At 40.1% G+C, this 24,122-nt stretch overlaps 1 protein-coding gene across 7 annotated transcripts in view; it reads right to left on the reverse strand.

The window, feature by feature from the left end:
* The window catches only part of LOC122559200 (protein FAM53A-like), a 103,412-nt gene extending 79,568 nt beyond the window's left edge, over nucleotides 1-23,844 (reverse strand). The window contains exons 1-2 of one of the 7 annotated variants that reach the window (XM_043708824.1): nucleotides 23,756-23,781; nucleotides 8,921-8,982 (exon numbers count right to left, since the gene is read on the reverse strand). Coding sequence is in view for 1 of the 7 variants with exons in the window: in XM_043709064.1 (XP_043564999.1) it covers nucleotides 23,756-23,773 (18 nt within the window). In the remaining 6 variants the exon portion in view is untranslated. Of the gene's footprint in view, nucleotides 1-1,718; nucleotides 1,808-8,920; nucleotides 8,983-23,011; nucleotides 23,327-23,588; nucleotides 23,736-23,755 lie in introns of those variants that run through there. The other 6 variants (XM_043708744.1, XM_043708606.1, XM_043709064.1 and 3 more) reach the window with 6 other exon arrangements.
* Nucleotides 23,845-24,122: the final 278 nt, after the last annotated feature.

Genomic DNA, 24,122 nt, shown 5'->3' on the forward strand with positions numbered 1-24,122 from the left:
AAATCAATTTCAACAAATCATAAATCCAACAATAAAATAATGGTTATATTCCAATTTTTTTATTTTAAAAGACTGAAAATTAGAGTTAGGAAACTATTCCAACTTTGCTGCCATGACAGATAGACCAATGTGCAAGCTTGTCACTTTCTTCACCCATCTCCACAGTACCATCAATCCCCATCATATCCTAAACAGGAAAGTGTTTAGAGCAAGAAAACAATCCCGCAAAACTTTGTTCAAGCTGCAGTCTCAGTGCTGGTTGAACCTAATCATGACACTCGAAAAGGATGCCACTAAGATAGAAATGTAAAACAGAACTACTCAAACTGAATCCAGTACTTAAGTACGTAGTTTCATTTTTATGGAGTAGGAACTAGAATCTTCAAAAGGAAACAAATCTATGGAGCAGTTCTTCCACTTAAGTGTAACTGTACTTCTTAAAAAAAAAAACAAATTTGTGCTTACTCACTTTACCTATTCCACAGCAGTGTGCTTCAGGAATTTGGTTGAGTTTTATAATTTAAGCAGTCATACTACTTAAGCTCGAGTGCTTACGCACCAGAAGTCACTATTTGTAAGAAGCCTGGATGGCACTTTAAAAATTTTCAAAAGTTGATGGAAGCTGCATATGCATAAGGCAGTAGACTTTCCTCCTTCCACAGCTTGCTTCATGTTTAGGTAGATAGCTACAGTGCAAGGTAAACACATCAGCCTATTGTTTTTAGATTAGATTACATTACAGTGTGGAAACAGGCCCTTCGGCCCATCAAGTCCACACCGATCCACTGAAGCACAACCCACCCATACCCCTACATTTACCCCTTACCTAACACTACGGGCAATTTAGCATAGCCAATTCACCTAACCTGCACATCTTTGGACTTTGGGAGGAAACTGGAGCACCCGGAGGAAACCCATGCAGACACGGGGAGAACGTGCAAACTCCACACAGTCAGTCGCCTGAGGCAGGAATTGAACCCGGGTCTCTGGCGCTGTGAGGCAGCAGTGCTAACCACTGTGCCACCGTGCCGCCCAAGTTATGCCTGTTATGCCTGAGTGTGCAAAAAAATGGAGTTGTGACTTTTGTTAAAAAGAAACAGGACATAGTCAATTTACTTTCACCCAGGATGGCTACCTGAGGTCTTTCTAGAAGAATCATGTCCAAACATTCTTCCTGAATTCCTAAAATTATATGCGACCATGGAGAAGGTGCTCTCCCTTGAAAGGGGATCCAAAACCGCTTGCAGAATTCACAGCCCATAATTTGCCTAGTACCAAATTAAATCACCCCATATGCAGAGTTTGTAATGTTAAAACTTGATAAAGAAAGGTGTAAACAGCCACCCATCATTCCAAAATTGTGTCTCAATCACCACAGCATCAACTGTTGGCGTAACAGGAGGCACTGTAGCTTGCTATCACACACTGAGCTAGTTGGGCCTGAGTAATGACCGTAACACTGCACAAGAGAATCCAGCAGCCAGTCAAAACCAGAGTGACAATTCTACTAGCAAGAACAGAACCCTGCCTAACCAGCACTCAGCTTGAGCAGTGCAAGAGGTACCCATTTGTCTTCACATGAAAACATTAGCCTTTAAAAGAAACTCACGCATAAGCTCATCTGGAAATCAAGAAACTGACAACTTCATGTTTCTGTACTATGAGGAAGATCCCATGTAGGCTGTTTATGTGCTTTATGGGATGTGGAAATTGCTTACAAGATCAGCATCTGTTGCTCAGCCTTAACTGTCTTTGCACAATGTGAGTTTAGGCAGTTTCAGAGGATAGATAAACTAGGGTGGGGCTTGAAGTCACACAAAAGCCAGACTGGAGAGAGATTGTAGATTCCTGAAAAAATAAAGGACAATACTGATGGATTTTTACAATTGATGGTAGTTGTAGAACATGACCAAGATTAAATTTCAGATTTAGGAAAATAAGAAAGTTACCCCAGTACCTTTCTTTTCAATCTGTTCCAGTTATGAATGCAATCCAAATCATTGGTGTCTACATGTGGCAAGGAAATTTGATGTTCAAATCTAGCCACGTAATATATTCCCTAAACTGTTTACATACTTGTCTCCCATTATGGACAGATATTTGATCAAATGATTTTGATTCTGACTAAAGGTATTTGAAACTTTCAATTCACTATTAACTACATTAGGGAAGATGTGATAAAACCACATGTCAGCCAAAATTCTTAAACTGAATATTAAATTTAATTACAATAATAAGAGCAGAGTTCCTGTACCAATTAATTAATTGATGCCTATTTTACTCATTACCTACAGCCTCTCTTCACATCTAACATGTTGTCATTCTTTCACAAATGATTCCAGTAAAAATATTTTTGCAAATCTCAAGTACTCAAACTTTAGCTCCTATACCTTTGAACAGGCACATTCATTGTCCAAAATGAATACATACACATCCAAGAGATCTACTCACAAAGTTAAAAAAATTCTTTAAAGTAATATTTCCATGAGTTTAACTTGAATTCAGTCAATCTTTCCAGACAAGAACAGAAGCCTAAAATAACTTACAATTTTGAACATAACATGAAACTCTGCATCCACTTTTGTGGATTTGTCTTACAACTAAATATCCAAATATACTTGGCAAAGAGTTACGTAAAATGGACACAAATGTTTCAAATGCTATTATACTTATTAAACATTACTTAATTAAATTCTGTATTCAAAACCTTGTATTGTTGCTATTAAGCCATTATAAAGTGCAAAGTAGCATTCATTTTATTATAACCGTATAGAGAAATGATAGGAAACTTCATGTAGTTTAAAACTGTTTAAAGATGGATCTTTGTCCCTTTCAAATTAGTTACTCATCTATCGCTGACATGCAAGACAGTCAAAAATTCAGTCAAAGCAGAAAATCCTAAATCGTTGTGCCACAGCTTATTCAACATTAAAAGCGAGATACTGCGAGGCTGGAAGCCTGAAATTATAATAATGTGGAGAAACTTCCAAATAGTCCTTCTGAACTCCCTAAATTTCTCCAGCACACTTTCATTATCAAACAGAGTCTCCAAGGTCACAATGTTCATATTAAATCTAAATGAAAGATTCAAGTAAAAAAATTAAAATTAAGCTGCAGCAAATGCCAAAGTCCATTTTTATTGCATGCACTTATTCCTGTACCAAATCAAAAATAAAAAACATTCACTAAGTACATTTTGACTAAACATACTGATACTTACAGATGTGCCATACAATATAGTGTTTATAGGTGCTACAAAGCTTTATTTGTATTGACAAAGAAAATATACACAAGAACACTGCTACCGTGTTAAGCCTACAAAGGTTTACAATATACTTAGCCTGCATTTAATACCTCCGACCAATTTAGCTGTTTAAAACACGGACACCAGAAATGTAAAAACTTAAACCGACTTTCAGCCTCTACCTGCTCTTCAAATCTCAAATGGTACCAAGTAATCATATTTGACTAAGTTCTTCCGATAGTAAAGATCGCTGCGTAAAGTATATGGGAATTTATCTTTAAAAAAGATTTTGCAAAACTAAATGCAGCTGCCACAAAGTAAACAAACCATATAATTTAGTTTTACAAAGCCTCAAGTGAAGGCACAAATAAAAAAGCCTTTTCAAAAGGTTCTATATAGAAAGTCAAAAGATCCTGAAGATAGCTTTTTCAGGAAATTCAATTTCAAATCAAAGACAGAAGATTAGTTCAGCTAACCGAAATTGCTTATTTCAGTAAGTTTCCGCTAACCACTACTTTTAAATGTAATCTTACTGTTCAGCAATTGTGACTGCAAACCTGTATTCAACCTTAACATTCTGTGGAACAAAATTCTCCAAGTAATTCTTGCTCATAGTTACAAAATGCCAATTCAGCATTTTTCATGTTTAACTTTAGTGGATCAGTTGCAGGAGAAACAAGGTCAAAGTTGAAAAGGTCTTCAGTACTCAAACTACATTAATATCTTGGTATTGGTTAAGTCCAAAAGCAGGGTGAGAGAATTAACCACAGTCAACATCTCCATAGGATTTACTGAAACAATGCAGCTTCAATTGGTTGAAATGCAGAATAGTGGTGTCTTACTGCATGGCTGAACTATGAAGAGACCCTATAATGCAATGAGAAAAGTATAATTTGACAAACCAGCATTAAGTTCACATAATTGCCCTGAAACTACTCAGGACATCCAAGTGAACGTAACATTAGTGACCCAACTAATTAACTTTCCAAAGAGATGAAGGTGTACCTGAAAAGGAGAAAATTCAGGAAGCAGAGAAAACAGGCAAGTTGGACTAATTGAGTTAGGCTATCAAACAAACAATCACAATGATCACTGAACTGCTTACAATTCCGCACAATTCTTCCAATTTTATAACATACTTCAGAATTGTGTGAACTGAGCTCATTATAGCTTTGGACCACTGTACCACTTAGTCAATGCCAGCTGACAACCTAAAGCAGCCTCATCTCCTTGTGTAATGTCAAGCCACAAACCACAATTCTATCTGATGTGCTAAATTGGTGCCTAAGCTAACCAAACAGGAAGATTAGCCATAAGAGCTGGTAATACAAAAATTTATCAAAGTGGATGAAGTTTATTCTATGTATCCTTAAATGCCTTAAGAGTCTCAGAACACTGGGCCTCAGGTTTGAAAAATGAGGCTCAATCTTATCAAAACTTACACAATTCTTAAAAGGGGAGAAAAAGGTGGCTGTTTCCCTGATCGTTTAGTATGAAGCTAGGGGACAATCTCAAATCATCCTAATTGCATTGATTGTCACGGGTACCGAGGCACAGTGAAAAGCTGTGTCTTGCAAGAGTTAAGTAGCATAAATAGTAAATAATAGGTAAATAATGGCAAAAACAAAAAGAAAGGTACATGTCAAGAGTTTGAGAGTCCATTCAGTATTCTAATAATAGGGTAGAAACTTATGAAACCAGCTGGTGCATCAAAAACAATAACTTTACTTTTGCAGCTTCATGAGCACAATTGAGGTTGATCATCTGCCTCAAAGTTGCTTTCCAGTCTTCAGGAATTTATCAATTTGTCTTAAACATGCTCAATGATAGAGTCTCCACTGTCTTCTGGAGTAGAGAATTCCAAAGATCCACCCTTTGAATGATTAAGATTTAGTGTTTCAGTCTTAAATTACTTATCTTCTATTCTGGTTCCATACTCCAACCAAGGGAAATAACCACCCTCCCAGGCCCTGTTAAAAATTTGAGTTTCTTTGTAAATTTTGGAAGTAATTTTTGTAAGTTTCAATAAGATCACCTTGCAGATGTCATCAAACTCCAAGACAATTCTGCCATCTCAAATTAGCCTGGTGAACCTCTGTTGTACTTCATGAAAGTATATCTCTCCTTAGATAAGGAGAAAAACTATACACAATATTGCAAATGCAGACTCACCGAGGCTCTGTACAATTCCAGTAAAACATTTTACCCCTGTAGCAAAAAAAATTGTCATGAGACTAAAATACTCTGTTTTCCACATTACACTTTTATTTCGAATCAAACAAGGACTGGAGGTCTATTTGAATAGAATGTGTCGGTGACCAATCAAGGGACATGGGCTTCATTGGCTGGGCCAGCATATGCTGCTCATCCCTAGATGCCATGTGGTAGTGGTGAGGAACCTTCCTGAATAACTATTAGTCGATGCATGATGTAGGTACATCCATAATGCTGTTAAGGAAGGAAGTTCTAGGACTCTGACACAGCAACATTGAAGGCAAGAAAGTATATTATCCAGTCTCAATGGCAAGAGGCTTGGAGGGAAACTTGCAAGTGGTGCTGCCATGTATCGGTTGCCCTTGCCCTTTAAGATGGTAACACCTGAATTTGAAAGATGCGAAGGAACCGGAGTGAATTTTGGCACCTTGCAGATGGCACATATTGCTTGCTGAGTGATGTTCGTCATTGTGGTGCAAATCAAGCAAGCTGCAAGTTTCTTGAATGTTGTTAGAATTGCCCTGATCCAGACAAGTAAGAAGCATTCATCACACTTGGGAATTGCAGATAGATTTAGATTTCAGCAAAGGAGGACAAAGTGGGGGGGAACACAGCAAGCTTTCAGAATACAAACTGGCTGCATACCCATAAAAGCTTTTACAAAGAGGAAAGATTACTGAAGACAAAATGTGACAAATGTCTTTACAATCAGAAACAGAGCAAGTTACACAATGGGGAACAAAGATGGCAGACTGATTAAATTCACATTTTGATTCTGCCTTCAGAGGAAGACCCAAGTAACGTTTCTAAAATATTGGACAACATACAGTTTAGTAAGGGGAAGGACATCAGTAATTTGTAGGGAAATGGTGTTGTGGAATTAAAGGCCAATGAATCCTCAGGGCCTGATAACCTACAGCACAGATATCTGAACAAGTGGCCTTAGAAATAGTGGACACACTGGTGTTCACCTTTCAACATTCTAGTCACTGTGGAACTGTTCTTACGAAATTCAGCTAATGTCACCCCATTTTGAAAAGGTCGAGAAAACATGGAACCATTGACCAGTTAAGTCCTATATCCATACTAGGAAAACTGCTAGAGTCCACTATAAAAGATTTAATAGCTTGCATTTGGTAAAAGAGGATCGGACAGAATCAGCATGGATTTGCAAAAAGAATCATGCTTAACAGATCTACTGGAATTTTGAGAATTAACTGGTAGAGTTGGTACAACAGAATCAGTGGATGTGGTTTATTGGGTTTTCAGAAGGCTTTCCATAAGATACTACATCAAAAATTAGGATGCAATATTAAAGTGCATGGAATTGCGGTAGAGAATTAACATGGATGGATGCAGACAGGTGTGGTGTAAAATTCCAAGCAGTGGAATGTGGTGAAACGGTTAAAGGTTTATTGGGTTTTCAGAAGGCTTTCCATAAGATACTACATCAAAAATTAGGATGCAATATTAAAGTGCATGGAATTGTGGTAGAGAATTAACATGGATGGATGCAGACAGGTCACAAAAATAAAAAGTGGATAATTTCCAAGTTGCAATCAATAATTAGTGAGGTACCGCAGGGATCAGTCCTTGAATCCCAGCAGTTCACACAATACATCAATGATTTAGTTGATGGAGTGAAAAGTAATATTTCAGTTTGTCAACACAAAGCTGGATGGGAGTAAAGATGATTTGAACAAATTAAGGAAACAAATCCATGGCAGATGAAATATAATGTGAATACTTTAGACACAGATACAAACAAAGCTTGACGAGCCTGTTCAGCTATTCAATATGATCATAGTTGATCCAATCTCAATACCATAGCTCTGCCTTTGCAACTTCTCTGCAGATATCTTTAAAATCTAAAAATTAAGCTCATTTTTGAATATATTCAATGATTTAGCATCCACAGCCAGAGGAACAAATTTCCCAGGTTCTTTATCCTTTAATTGAAAAAACATTTTACTGTAAATAGTGTACCCCATATGCTGACACTGTGTCCCTTGTTTCTTGACTGCCCCACCAGGGAAAACCTGCATCTTGTCTGTGCAGCCTTGTTAAAATTCTATTCCTACTACTCCTTGTTCTAACCTTTACTATTGTCTTCAATCTGTACTAAATAATACAATAAATTAAAATTTCTATACTGAAATGTTGATACCGGCAATACAAAATCTGTAATGAATCATTTATTACAACACAAATTTTTCTAAAAATGTGGGTTAAGTTGACTATTGCAATGTGCTGCTCCCTGAGGAGTTTTAAAGTTAAGGTAGCTACCCCTCACATTGAGGCCTATAAAATGTCTTAATATCAGTAACTTGTGGGTTTTCTAAAGTCTCTGGCTATAGGCAGCTGGAATTTTCTGTTGCTGCAAAGTCTTGGCGACACCATGGGGCTATTAGTTATAAGGGTAGGTAAGGAAAAGTTATGTTAGCATCATGAGAGAAAAGGAAGACTTCTATTTTTATAGCATCTTACATGACAACCAAGTATTCAAATTGTTTTACAATCAAGAACAAGTGTGATCACTGTTGTAATGTGGGAAACACGGCAGTCAATTTGCACCAGAATAGCTTCCCATGGCAGCAATGTGATAACAACCACAGATTTTTTTTGTGATGTTGATTGGGAGGCAAATATTGACCAAGCCCCTGCATTTTTAAAAATGAATGATGGATCTGGGGTGCATCAGAATTCATTACCCATTCTGAATTGCCCTGGAGAAGCTGATGAACTGTCTTCTTGAATCACTTCAATCCATGTGGTTTCCATATAACCACAATGCTCTTGAGGAAGTTCCAAAATTTTGAACCAGTGACAGTAAAAGAACAGCAATATAGCTGCAAGGCAGTGTGATTTGCAGAAGTACTTGCAGCTGGTGCTCCCATATGTGGCAAAAAGAGGAAGGCAGATTATCTGAATAGCCATAGATTGAGAAAGGAGAGATGCGATGAGACCAGGGTGCCAGTGTACGCCAGTCGCTGAAAGCAAACATGCAGGTTCAGCAAGTGGTGAAGGCAGCAATGGTTCAGGAGTAGGGGTGGCTTTTGCAATTATGATGGGCCTTGGCAAGACCAACCTGAGGTACTATGTGCAGTTACGATCACATCTGAGGAAGGGCATTGTGACTATGGAGGGAGTGCAACAAAGGTGTACCAGAACACTTCCTGGGGTGGCAGGACTGACATATCAAGAGACATTGGATTGGTTAGTACAAACATAGGCTTTTTCATAAATCCTTATTTACTCTGTCCTATATTAGAATATCTTCAGTGTCTAGTTGTAACATTGTTTATAATTAACATTTTCCCTACAACAAAATCAGATCCTCTGAAATAGTGGGAATACAATTGCTACTTTCCAGTCTATAAAAACCATTTCATAATCTAGAATTTTAAGAATTTTTACCAATCCCTCCAGCCACTTCCCTAAACACAGTGGAATGAAGCTTACCTGGTCCAGAAGATTTATCTATTTCCAATTAAGGATGGGGAATAGGCAGTGACACCCTCATCCTGTGAATGAATTTTAAAACTCCAGTTACATTTTCAAGTAATCTCTCTTTACTAATGCAAATTTATTTCAATACTTCAATTTCACATGGCCAATGATTGTTTAATATTTTTAGGAAATATTCTGTATCTTCAAGTGGCCTACTCCTGCTCCTAGCTCTTATGTTCTTCTGTGAAAAAGACAGGGTCTACTTAGTTTCTCCAACATTGGTTTGTCCATAAAATTGCTTCTGTTCCCACTATTATTAGTGTCTCAATTATCCTAGATAATTTTACTTTTCACACCCTTAAAGCAGCTTTTACAAACCACCTTTAATTTTTCTTACTAGCTTGCATTCATATTCACTCATTTCTGTAACAATTTGTTGGTTATCCTTTGCTGGGCTCGAAAATGCACCCATTATCAGGGCGAATTGAGTCCAGACACAACAAAGACTTGAATGAAAGTTTCAGCGTTGATGAGCAAAGGCATATGCAGAGTGAGATGGCATTACAGATGTGAAAAGAGCTAAGGGAATATACCTAGCACACACAACACAAGACCATCAGCAACTCGAAATTCACTTGAAAGAAAACAGAAGGACTGTGGAAGCCCTTTGTTATGGACCAGACCAAACACCTCAAAAATAAAAAGAGGGGTAGTCTAAATTCTGACAGCAGGAAGATAACCACAAGTTTTATCCATAAGAGGAATAAGAGCTTTCACATCCAGCTGCATGACCCCAGTAACTGCTACTGAAGGCTAAAACTAAAAAAAAAGTGATTCTGTGGGAGTTTGATCCCACCCATTCAGGCTGCACCTATTATTACAACTTTATAAAACCCTCAAGGCCGTTCAAGCTGTCCACTTTACTGGTTTTGGGCAGACTGCTTGAGTTTTGTGTCACAACCTTCATTTTAAAAGATGACAAAATACACTCAAAGCCACAGCATTGTCACATCTTGGGTGGGGGGGTGTAAGGCAAAGCCATAAATTCAAAATTTGAAAACAGATACCACTGTACATTCAAATCTGATCTGCAATTTATATGCAATTTGAGTTAAAAGAGGATGCCTAAACTATGACCCACCTTGCACTAAAATTTATGACAGCCAATTCAGTTCTCAATTAGCTTGAGCCTGTAAACTTGGGAAGATGTATTCTCAGCATTCCAGCTGTACTGAATAAAGCTTAAATCAAATCACCTTTATCTGTTGTGTAAGCAGCTTGAAATATAGCCAGATTAACCAGAATGTTATTTTAAACTTTCCCGTGCCTCGCAAGCCTTCAGAGTATGCACCAAATGACACCCATTGCCATAAGGAGGAATTTCCCCACACTGGACTTCAATGAGCAAACGACCATCAAAATGTCAAAAGACGATCAAAAAGTCCATCGACCCTAACCCTATTTCCCTACACTTGGCCCATATCCTTCTAAACTTTTCCTCCCCATGTCTTTGTCCAAATGCCTTTTAAATGTTGATCAAGATTAGCGTGGTGCTGAAAAAGCATAGCTGGTCAAGCAGCATTTGAGGAGCAGGAAAATCGACGTTTCAGGTAAAAGCCCTTCATCAGTCAATCTTCCTGCTCCTCGGATGCTGCCTGACCTGCTGTGCTTTCCCAGCACCAGTCTAACCTAAACTCTAATCGCCAGCATTTGCCTCCTCACTTTCGCCTTTTAAATGTCGTTAATGTACCCATCTCAATCACCTCCTCTGGCAGCTCATTCCATATGCCACCCTCGGTGTAAAAACGCTGTCCCTCAGTAACCATTTATTCCTTCCCTCTAACCTTAAACTGACACCCTCTAGTCCTCAATTCCCCAACTCTGGGGGAAAAAGCGAATTCACCCGATCCAAGCCTCCCTTGATCTCATACATTTTCATAAGATCTTCCCTCAGTCTTCTATACTCAAAGAAAAAAGTCCTAGCTTGTCCAACGACTCCCTATAATTCAGTCCCTTGAATCCTGGCAACATCCTTGTAAATTGCTCCTGCACTCTTTGCAGTTTAATGACATCCTTCCTATAACAAGGTGAGCAAAACTGAACACAATACTCCAAGTGCGGCCTCACCAAAGTCCTGTAGAACTGCAACATAACTTCCTAACTTCTATACTTAAATGATCTGACTGAAGGAGAGTGTGCCAAAAGCCTTCTTCACTACCCTGTCTACCTGCCTCCACTTTCAGAAAGCTGTGCATCTGAACTCCAAGATTCCTCTGTTACACTACACTCCTTCAGGCCCTACCATTCACCATAAAATTCTCACCTTGATTGGTCTTTCCAAAATGAAATACCTCACACTTATCTATATTAAACTCCATTTGCCATTTTTCAGCCCACTTCCGCAGCTGATCAAGATCCTGCTGCAATGTCTGAAAACCTTCCTCACTGTCCACGACACCACCTATTTTAGTGTCATCTGCAAACTTACTAATCATGCCTTTGGATCATTCTCATCCAAATCACTAATATAGATAACAAATATAGCAATGGGTCCAGCACCAACCATTAGTCACAGGCCTCCAGTCCGACAAGCATCCTTCCACTATTACCCTATGCTTCCTACCATCAAGCCAATTTTGCATCCAATTTGCCAGCTCAGCCTGGAGTCCATGCGATCTAACCTTCCAGAGCAGCCTACCATGTGGCACCTTATCAAATCAAGTGAAGTGCAAAGTTGTTCTTCAGCAGAATGACACCCTGTCCACAACTACCATACGGCACATGATTATAGCACCCAATTAAATGAAAACTGTTCATTAAGCTACAATGTTAACTTGACCTCACATGTAGAACATAGGCTCAAAGAACTGCCTTGACAGCTGTAGAGGCTGAAAATGAAAATTCCAGGTATCAAGGCCAAGCAAGGAAAATTATGTCAATCACTTTTTTGGGGGCAAGGAATGTGGAACTGTAGTCAGGTAGATGAAGGCAATACCATAATCAGATCCATATGTTTTTTCAAATGGCAATGCAAAGACCAAATGGGCTACTCCTAATCCTATTCTTGTTTTTTGGCGAAGACAGAGACAAACAGGTACTTGCTTGGGACATGACATATGTGTATTAGGTTTAACTGACATCTGTGTTTTAAAACTTTTAAAAGGTTTCATGACAGAAGGTTTCCAAATGTAAGTTTCGATTCTCATCAGCATATACAGTAGTTTTAAGAGACATAATTGACAAAACAGGAAACTGGTTTCCTTCCTGCAGTTTCATTCCATGTGCCATTCAATCCTAATTCAGCAAAGCTGGTGCTCACAAGAAATAAAGCCAAGTATTTAACTCCACACAGAACAGGTAAAGAACATTTTAAAATAGCGTGAAGCCCACAACCACTTAGAAAAATAAGGGCACCAGACCCTTGGGACCACCACCACCACCTGCAGGTTCCCCTCCAAGCCACTCACTATCCTGACTTGGAAATACATCACCATTCCTTCATTGTCACAGGGTCAAAATCCTAGAATTCCCTCGCTAATGGCATTGTGGATCAACCCACAGCAGGTAGACTACAGCAATTCAAGAAGGCAGCTCACCACTACTTTCTCAAGGGCAATGACAGACAGGAAAGAAATGCTGGCCCAGTCAGCTACACCCACAAATGGATAAAAAAAGGTGCTAACATTTAAAGCTAAGGGCCTTGTGCTGGAAAGTGGGGCTACTGCAGATTTAGCATATATTTGGTGGTACAGATTCCATGGACCAAAAGGTAACTACTGTATGATTTAATGATTGTACACAGCTCATCACGAGGTAGGAGACAGGTTTATGCTTTGAAGCACGTTGGAAGGTTAGTTGAGTTTGACAGCTTTTATGCACAACTTTCCTGCTGCCAGACCATAAAACTGCGAGGGGTCATATTTCCGCTCGCTGCAGTGCTCAGGTGCATTGCTCCATGAAATAAATTTAGTAAAAATTAAGCACACCCACTATAATAGCTATCTAACAATTCCCATGTCAAATTTACAGCCCTCAACATAATGGGATGAACAGTTAATTCCTCTGGTCACCTACCTAGATTAGGAGTTGTAGACGGTATCACACCAGCACTTACCCACTCCTTCCCATCACCTCACCCTGGCTGAGAAACAAGTGATCTCAGAATTATTTTTTCTAATGGCTGAGAAAAATACCACCAAGTTATATATTCAGCTTAAAATTACTTGCTGTTGTAACTAGAACAATTCAGTATCAACATCAGTAGAAAGTTTTCTGGCGTTAATGAAAATAAAGTAGTTTAGTTCTTCACATATGAAAAAGTACTGCTAACCAAATAGCTGGCTGGTAAATTACCTAGTACTATCGCCAGTGAAGTATAAGCATAGAGTTACCATCATTCTGACCACCTACTCAATATTTTTGGACATGTATGATCTGTTAATAGACCATTCCATATAGGTGAAAACTCTTTAGAAGCACAGCATGTCTACCTTCCCCAGTTAGCTGGAGGGAAAAAAAGTACCTTTTTATGGGATAAAAACCAATCACATTTCATGCAATCTACTGTGCAATTAAAACTATCGCCGTTTAAACCTTAACATCATGTACTCACATGGGATGTTGTGGATTTAATTAATATTCTGACTAACTATACAAGTGAAAGAAATGAGCTTCTGCTTCAGACTTTCACAACTTCAGAAAAGGACTAGAAGATTCAAGAATATGTATGCCTTGAACACGAGCACAGCATTTTTGTTTTCCTCCCACTATACAGTGCACCACTCCTCTCAACTGTATGAATTTGAATAAGGATGCACTGACATACCCTAACACAGCAAATAACAAAGCTAAAATTGGTCCCACCTTTAGTTCCTCATGATGAATCACTTCAAGTCCAATATCTAGACTGACATTTGAATGGTTAACAGATTTCAAAAGAAGGGCAAGTTTAAAAATATTTTGCATTCACATTTGGATTTTTTTAAACAGCTGTTGTGGCTTGCAGATTTGTTGCGGACTGTCTGACAGGCCGAAAGCAGGAGGTACAGTAACTGTGGGAAAGTATGTAAGCAGTTGAGAATATAAAGGAAGAAAGCTAGTCAGTTCAAAGACCAAAGTCACCACAATTGCACCAGTTTGTCATTTTTGTTCTTTCATGGATGACAGTCAACATGATGGCCAGCACAAATTGCCCATCCTAATTGCATGGACAGCCTGTCAGAGCCAGGTATAGAGTCACATGTAGGTCAGTCCAGGCAGAGACAGCAGATTTATTTCCCTGAAGGGCATGAGTGAACTGGTTTTAATAACATTTGCTGGTGATTATATGATCGTCATTAGCCTAGCTTTTAGCAAAATTTTAATTCATTAATTTCCAACATTTGGCAGAACATTAGCCTGGGGATCTGGATTAATAATCTAGTGTCACACCACTACACTGTCACCCATAAGATTAGATTCCAAATTGTGCAGCCAAATATTTCCCACTGCTCAGCCTGTTCAGTTAAGTCTCCAAACTGACTAACCTAGATCAGAAACAGTTAAAAAGTATTACAAGTGCATTAAAAAGTCTCTGTACCAACACTGCTAACACCAAACCAAAATAGCCAAATTCTGTCTTTACGGGCCACTGAAAAGAGCTACCACAAATGTTTGCAGTCACAATTTAAATGAGTGTTGCCAACAACTTCAATACATCTCAAACTAATGCCAAATGATCTTCGCTAAATTTCAAATATTGAAAAGCGCAGTATTTGACGAGCAGAAGAATCGGTGTTTTGAACATAAGGCCTTCATAAGGAATGTGGGAGGGGGTAGAAGGGGACTGAGATAAAGAGGAGAGAGGTGTGACGGTGGGGGAGAGAAGAGGTAGCTGGGAAGGCAATAGATGCAGATGGGGGATGATGGTGATAGGGCGAAGCAGAGGCTGGAACAGATAGATGGGACTGTTCAAGAGGGAGGTGTCAAATTGGAGAGTGGATCTGGGGTTAGTCAGGGAAGGGAAGACGAGGAAACTGGTGAAATCAACACGGATGCTGTGGTTGGAGGGCCCCAAGGCGGAAGTCAAGGTGTTCTTCCTCCAGGCAGGAGGTGGGGGCTAGGATTTGGTGGTGAACGCAGCTCAGGACATGCATGTCCTTGGCGGAGTTACAGGGGGAGTTAAAGTGGTCAGCCACAGGGCAGTGGGCTGTTATTTCAAATGTGAAAAGCAACAAAACATAACTAAAAGCAGGGCTTTTTAAGTACTATAAAACCTATCAGATTAAAAAAAATACAAGCAGATAAAAACCAGAGCTCCCACAGACAAGAAATAGCCCAAGCCTGTAATTTGGATATGCCAGTCCCAATGCAATGTAAACCACTTAGAGCTTTCGTGGATTTAATCAGTTGTCTTGTGATTAACTATGATCTAATTAAATGGTAGACCAGCCTTTAGCTGAATGCCAACCCTGCTATTTAATAACTGGCTAAGCAAGCGTATACTCTCAAAATAAGAAAATGCACAGAGGTTTAAACATTAAAAGGTTTATTGAAAATGTAAACAAACTTTCCTGGAGCTTAAATGCTTACAGTACTATTTTTCAACATTGGGAGCTATAATTGGTCAATGCCAATTCCATTCTTTTAGAGAAATTTATTTTAAGAAAACCTCACATAACTGAGCAAATAGGAGGCAGATCCAGTGGTAAAGGGTTGCTGATCAGACCTGGAGACATGTGAACAGTGATATGCCGCAAACATCAGTGTAGTGTTCAAGTTGTTTGTCATTTACATAAACGATTTGGATGAGACCAAAGGAAGCGTAATAAGTTTGTGGATAACACCAAAATTGATGGTATAGTGGACAGTGAAAGTACAAGAGGATTGTAATCAAGTTGGCCAGTGGACTGAGGAGCTGCAGTTTAATTTAGATAAATGCTAGACATTGCATTTTGATTGCACAAGTCCTGCTCTGGTTTGCTCTGTGAATAGTAAGGCCCTGGGATGTGTTGTGAATCAGACAGACCTAGGAGTGTTGGTACATAGTTCCTGCAAAGTGGCACCACAGGTAGACAAGATAGTGAAGATGTTTGACATGTTTTCCTTCATCAGATTTACCAGGATCTTTCCAGCAATGGTGGGTTTGAGTTATAAGGAGAGACTGGATATGTTGGGACTTTTTTTTAACTGGAGCATAGGAGGTTGAAAGGTGACCTTCTAGAGGTTTATAAAATCATGAGGTACAGATAAGCTGAATGGCAGGTGTCTTTTCCAAAGGATGTGGGATTTCAAGACCAGGGGGCATATTTTTAATGTGAGGGAAGAAAGATTTTAAAACAGATATGAGGGGCAATTTTCTTTTTGCACAGCTGCCCATATGTGGAATGAACTTTCAGAGGAGGTGGTGGATTTGGGTACAGTTACATTTGAAGGACATTTAGATAAGTTTACCAATAAGAAATGTTTGGAGGGATATGGACCAAGCACATGCAGGTGGGACTAGATTATTTTGGGATAATGGTTGACATGGACTGGTTGGACCAAAGGGTCTATTTCTGTGCCATAAGACTATGACTATGAGTTACAGCATTGAGTACAAGAGTTCCTGAAAAATGCCACCCAGATTGACAGGATTGTTAAGGCGGCATAGTGTGTTTTGGCTTTATTAATAGAGGGATTGAGTTCTGAACCAGGGGGTTATGCTGCAGCTGTACAAAGCTCTGGTACGGCCACACTTGGGGTATTGTGTACAGTTCTGGTCACCGCATTATAAAGAGGATGTGGAAGCTTTGGAAAGTGTGCAGAGGAGATTTACTAGGATGTTGCCTGGTATGGAATGCCTTATGAGGAAAGGCTGAGGGCCTTGAGTTTGTTCTCATTAGAGAGAAGGTGGTTGAGAGGTGACTTAATAGAGACATACAAGATAATCAGAGGGTTAGATAGGGTGGACAGGGAGAGTATGGGGACGGCAAACATGGGGTGACACAATTTTAAATGAGAGGGGATAGGTATAAGACAGATGTCAGAGGTAGTTTCTTTACTCAGAGTAGGAAGGGTATGGTATGCTTTGTCTGCATCGGTAGTAGATTCGCCAAGTTTAAGTGCATTTAAGTCGTCATTGGACAGGCATATGGACGTACATGGAATAGTGTAGGTGAGATGGGCTTCAGATTAGTATGACAGGCAACGCAACACCGAGGGCCGAAGGGCCTGTACTGCACTGTAATATTCTATGTTCTAAGTTGGGAGGTCACATTACAGCTCGCTGTACAAGACTTGATAAGGCTGCATTGGGGTACTGCATAGTCACCCTGCTATAAGGTGCTATAATGGGTGCAGAAAAAAATTTATAAAAAATATTACACAGGCTGGAAGGTTTGAGTTATAAGGAAAGGCTGAATAGGTTCAGATTTTTTTCCCTTGGGCATAGGAGGCCAAAGAGTAACATTATAAAGGATTACAAAATCATGAGGGGCATGGATGGGAAGCAGGGGCAAGGTCTTTCCCTCAGGGTATAGGAGACCAAAACTAGAGGGCACAAATTTAAGGTGAGAGGGGGAGGATTTAAAAAGGGGCCTGAGGAGCAACTTTTTCGAACAGAGGCTAGGGCAAACATGAAGTGAGCTGCCAGAAGAAGCAGTACAGATGAGTACAATTACAACATTTAAAAGACAGACATGGATTGGAAAGGTTTAAAGGGAGGTAAAAACAATGACTGCAGATGCTGGAAACCAGATTAAGGTTTAAAGGGATATGTCCCAAACGGGCAAGTAAGACTAGGTCAGTTTAGGAAACCTGGTTGGCATGGATGGGTTGGACATAAGGATCTGTTTCCGTACTGTATGACTATTTGATCATGACGACTTTGACAGTATTTTCACCTTTAAAAATCAACATCACTACTCTAAATTTACAGATGTTAATCACCCAGTCTACCATTCTAATAGAACTATTACTTGAGGACAACTTTACACTATGTAGTTGTCTAGGGGTTTAACAGTCATTACCTCCATTTGTGAATAGATGACTGAAGCTTATAATTCCTCTCTTCAGCATGACCTGAACAGTGAACTCCAACCACCAGTACGCAAAGCAATTTGCTTCAGTTGCTAAGTGATCAAACATACGCGCGCACACACTATTTTCAAAAGATTAGGAATTACAAATATTGTTGAAACTTGCTTCTAATTTCAATAAAGGAATACAACATTCCCAGGGTAGAAGATATTAATACTCTCAAATGGTAAGCAAGGGTTAATGGATGCAAAATAAACTATTTATTTTGAGGCTTAAAGTGTACCGTTCCTGTGAATACCTTAACTGTAGATAAGAACTGTAGAACAGACTGCGCACCTCTGGTTCATGCAAAGGTTATGGTAAACTATCTAGACTTCTTGATAGAAGGGTCTAGGTATCTTTATTCATTGACTTTTTTTAAAATGCATCTAAAGTGAAAAGTGACAGTGCAAGAAAGGAAAGTGACAGGCTTTGCGGGTAATAGGCCCACCTTCAAATGGAGGCAGTCACCTTTGTGGTCTTCAAACAGCTTCTGTTCCTTTCATTTCATTCCACTCCTCGTAGAATTGATAACATTCTAAATCTTTTTTTAAAAAAATCCATACACTAAATATTAGATTCCTTACAGTGTGGAAACAGGCCCTCGGCCCAACCAGTCCACACCGACCCTCCAAAGAGTAACCCACCCAGACCCACTTCCCTCTGACGAACTGACCTAAAATTATGGGCAATTTAGCATGGCCAATTCACCTGATCTGCACATCTTGGGGTTAAGAATTGATCTTCGAATTTCTCTTTACTGTTTGGTACAAGTAAATGTAAGGCCTTGTAAACACTTCGGATGGAAAACAGGAGATAAAACTAAGATTAAGGGGATTACTAATCATACTAAATTGCAAGGGACCAGATGGGATATATCCCAAGATACTAAAGGAAGCACCTACAGATAGTGGATGTTCTGGTAGTAATCTTCCAGGAACCCTTAGATTCTGGAAAAGTCCTAGAGGTTTGGAAAACCGCTGATGCAACCCTTTATTTATAAAGGGAAGGGGTTGGAAAAGAAAACTATACGCCAGTGAGTTTCATATCTTGTTCGGAACGAAGTAGAGCATTCTGAAATACATGTCCCTCACAAAGGGGAAGTCACGTCTGTCAAAGTTACAGGAATTTCTAGCGCAGGTAGAAAGCAGGACAGATAAAGGGGATGCAGTAGGTTTGTTTTTAAAAATATTCATTTACGGGATGGGACATCACCTGGTGAGGCCTGCATTACCCCCCAGCCCTATGGCAGTTAAGAGTCAACCATATTGATGTGGTCTTGAGTCCAGGTAAGGATGGCGGTTTCCTTCCCTAAAGGACATTAAAGAACTAGATGGGTTTTTCCAATAATTGACAATGGATTCACGGTCACCATTAGACTCAATTCCAGATTTGCTAACGCTGTGGCAAGATTCGAATTCTGATCCCTAGTACTTTACCTGGGTCTCTGGATTAACTGCCCAGCAATAATACCACTGGTCATTGTCTTCCCTTATTGTATTTACAGAAAGGTTTGACAAGATACCACTCGTTAGGCTACTTAAGAGCCCATAGTATTGGAAGTAGTATATTAGCAAGAATGGAAGACAGTTGGGATAAGGGAACATTTTCAGGGTAACCAGTAACTAGCGGCGTGCCTCAGGGATCACTTTTGAGGCTCAATTCCATATATATTAATGCCCGAGATGAGAAAAGTGAACACATGATAGCCAAGTTTGTGGATAAAAGAAAATGGATGGGAAGGCAAATGGTGAGGATGAGTGTTTGCAGGAAATGTCTTTTTCATTTGTTCATGAGGGCATCACTGGCTAGGCCAACATTTATTGCCCATCCCCAATTGCCAAAAGGGCAGTTCAACAAGATTGCTGTGGGTCTGGAGTCACACACTGGCCAGACCAGGTATGGATTGCAGTTTCCCTCCCTAAAGGACATCAGTGAACTAGCTGGGTTTTTCCCAACAATCAACAATGGATTCATGGTCATCATTAAACTCTTAATTCCAGATATTTATTGAATTAAAATTCCATCTGCCTTGGCAGAACTCAAACTCAGGTCCCCAGAGCACTGCCTGGCTCTTTGGATTAACACTCCAGCAATAATAACACTGCGCCATTGCCTCCCCTATGTAGACAAGATCAAGCAAACAGGCAAAAATCAGTAGATGAAATATAATGGGGGAAAACTTGAGGTTAAACACTTCGACAGGAAGGATAGGGGCTTAATATTATTTAAATAGAGAGCTGCAGAATACTAAAGGGGGATTTAGGACTCCTCGTGCATGAATCTTAAACTAACATCAAAATTCAACAATTAATAAGGGAGACAAATTGAATGTTGGCCTTTTATTTAAAGGATATGGAATACAGGTAAGTCTTGGTCAATCTACACAAGGCACTAGTCAGACCACAGTAGAAATCCTGAACAGGTTTGGGCACCTTATCCAAAGAAGGATATACCAATATTGTTGGCAATCCAGATAGATTCACAAGATTGATGTTAAATATCGAGGGGGTTTGAAGATGGGACGAGTCTGCATTTACTGGAATCCAAAAGAATGAGAAGACCTTCTTGAAACATCAAGCCTTAGAGGGCTTGATAGGGCAGATGCAGAAAGGTTGCTTTGCCTTGTTGCAAAGTCTAGGACCAGAGAGCATAATGTCAGAATAAAAGGTCACATATTTAAGACAGCTGAGGACCATAAGAGAAAGTCAGGGCTGGAGACCAGAGTCAAAGAGTGCGGTGCTGGAAAAGCACAGCAGGTCAGGCAGCATCCGAGGAGGAGAGTTGACATTTCGGGCATAAACCCTTAATCAGCAATGAGGCTTATGGGCCGGGGGGGAACTGAGAGATAAATGGGAGGGCTGGGGGAAGGTAGCTGGGAATGCAATAGGTAGATGAAGGTGGCAGTGAACGTGATAGGCCAGAAAGGAGGGTGGAGTAGATAGGTGAGAAGGAAGATGAACAGGCAGGACCATTCAAGAGGGCAGTGCCGATTTGGAAGGTTGGAACTGAGATAAGGTGGAGGGAGGAGAAATGGGGAACCTGGTGAAATCCACATTGAGCCTGTGTGGTTGGAGGGTCCCCAAGGCATGCATCCTCCAGGCATTGGATGGTTAGGGTTTGGCAATGAATGAGGCCCAGGACCTGCATGTCCTTGGCAGAGTGGGAAGGGGAGTTCAAGTGTTCAGCCACAGGGCGGTGGGGTTGGTTAGTGCAAGTGTCCCAGAGATGTTCTCTGAAACAATCCGCAAGTTGGCATTCTGTCTTGAGCAGCATAGTGAATTTGTGGAATCCTTGGCTACAGAGGGCTGTTGAGGCTGGTTAATTAAGTTTGCGCATGGCTAAGAGAGAGAGATTTTTAATCAGTAGGGGAATCATGAGTAACAGGGAAAGGACATTAAAATGGAATTAATGATGATCAGATCAGTCAGAATCTCTCTGAAATGGCAGAGCAGAGTCCATAGACTGAATGGACTACTTCTGCTCCAATGTATTACAAAAAAGGATTTATCCAAATTGTTGACTCCATTTTCCTAAAGAATCATCAATCATTTGCGAACTCCACACATTTCTGCATTCATGATAACATGTTCACTATTTTCCACTATGTCTTAAGTCAAGGGATTGATTGCCAATGTTATTTGTGGTCCAACTTCTTCATTATAGTTTGCTACAGACCCAAAACTACAGGATATGAAATATATTTGCTCAGATTATTTCAGCATTATTAAAAACAGATTTCCAGTAAAAGCACAAGTCAATATATTTTACTTGAAATGAATAAAAACAATGAAACACTCATGTTTGTTCAGTTCAGAATGGAAAGTTCCCTTTCCAGTTTATTTTTCATAAGTTCATCTCTGCTAATAGTTTATTTGCTTACAACTAAATTTCTCAAATCAAAATGTATGTAGCGGAATCCCCCTGGAAGGAAATTTTACTGCCCACAATAAACACTTTGCTTTAGCCAAGCTAGGTTTACTTTCCAAAAAAAGCAGCCTGCGGTTGCAGTTTAGTGCTCTCTCAGCAGTACTGATCATCAGCTACACAAAAGATTAGATGACTGAATTTGAGAACCTGAATTTTAGATTAACTCACCTAGTTTTCTCAATACTGAATGATACCATCATCATAAAAACTAAAATTGTACAAATATTTTCAAAGTTTAACTCATTTAACAGGCAGCCAGCTGGCCAAAAAGTAATAAATACAAAAATATTACTTATTGCACACTGATAAAAGCATACATGACATCAGTTAAAGCAAAGTTTGGAATTTTCTCAATAATTAAGTTATATATTGTGGAATGCAAATAGGCTCATAAATCATTGATTAGCTCTGTTAGGAATGGCAGCTACTTTACATATGGGTGAACATGAATACAGTTAAATTGCCAATTCCCTTCTCTCAACCGGTTTAAAAAACATCCAAGTACAGAGACTTGCTATATGCTATGTTACATTATATTCGCAGTATGTCATGAATCTTAATGGGTTTTATTTTCCAGCACAGAATATTCAAAAAAATTAAACCAAATTTGTGCATTGAACATGCAATAGGGTGCTTTAGCAGCAAAATTGCTGAAGCAATATTGATGCGCCTGCTGTAAAATAACAGCGTTCATGAGTATAAAATCAAGGATTCAGGACAACACCACAATGACATCATTAAAAGCTCTCAGAGAAAGAACACAAAGATGGACAGTGATCCAAGATGCACCTGATTATTTATTTGATGCTCCGCCAATTAGGGCACTTTCATACAAAGGAAATTCCTCATTTTGTAAAAGACGAAGGCAAACCTCAATTAAAACCAGAATCATGCACTAAACAGTGCTTAAAAATGGAAACACCATCCAACTCCTTTTATTACTTTGAAATGAAGATAGGAATGAACATCATGCTGTGTCACTAACGAGCATCAACCTCTTTTACACATTAACCTCAGTAAAGAAAAAGTCAAAACTGCATTAACAATTCTGCTATATTCGTCTCCCAAATGCTACCAGTTTACCCAATAAAGGTTGATTACCTACTTTAAAAAATCATCGATTAATAAAGTACTCACCGTTATTTCTTACCGTACCAGTGAAAACCTCCGACTGAGGGGTGCTGGACAATAAGGTGCCCTTATTTCTGAGAGCGCTGCTTGCCCGCATACCCCAATCCCCCATGTACAAGCAGAGCCAGGGAAACAAGCCCAGGAGCTAGATCAACCCAACTCCCAGCAGCGGAGACCCGCCCCCAGCCGCGCGCCTATTGGAGTACCCTCTCCACAGCTGCCGGCCCTCCCGAGAGCCGATTGGCTTAAAAGACCTATCGGTCAAGCGCACACGCCGCCCTCACCGAGTTTAGTAGTAGGGAAGAAGCGCCGTGACGTCAGTTCGCAAAAGCCCGTGCCGCAGAATGCTGGGAGATTGAGTCCCTACCCCTCTCATCGCCCCCAACGTCGCCGGAGGAAAAGACTACACCTCCCACAAGGCCGTGGGAACTCCAGACAGCATAGGCCCCAACAGTCACTACCCGCACCCCCTCAAAGCATCCCCAAGTCCCCCCCAACCGCAAACCCACTATCAACGGCAACAATAAAAACCCGTCCGTTAAATAAAAGCCTCAACTATAATAACCCTCAACACTTTTCCTACCTTTTATACAATATATATGGCTACACACTTAAAGATATATCTCCAACAAAAGTACAGCATCTCAAGCTCGTCTCTGAAAGAATAAAAATCTTGCCCAGTTTTTCTTTTTTTTTCCCCTCCTCTTATAACACAGGCACATTGGTTTATGATAAAGACGAGCAACGTACGAAAAAAAAGAGCAGCATCTTCCATTCACATTTGCATCTTTCTCCCAACCGCCAGGAGAACTGAGCTGCCGGCCTGGCGCCGCCACCTTTATAACCTCGGTGCGTACCATTTACACACCGTCATGGGGTGGCGGGGAGACGGAGGAGCAATGTATGGGTCAAACCGGGGCGGCGGCGTGCACGGTGGGCGGCACGTCAAAACTTGAGTCCACCTCTGCGGTCGGCCAGAAAAGGCGGACGTCGACCGGCGGGGAACCTGACCACTTCGATAACACGGCAAGGAATCACAGCACCCCCTAAATTTTCCCGGCTGTGCAGCATGGAGCGGTCCCAGTCCGGGTCCCAGATTATAAACAATGGAACCTCG

This window comes from Chiloscyllium plagiosum, chromosome 1, assembly GCF_004010195.1.
Source record: "Chiloscyllium plagiosum isolate BGI_BamShark_2017 chromosome 1, ASM401019v2, whole genome shotgun sequence".
Lineage (NCBI taxonomy): Eukaryota > Metazoa > Chordata > Chondrichthyes > Orectolobiformes > Hemiscylliidae > Chiloscyllium > Chiloscyllium plagiosum.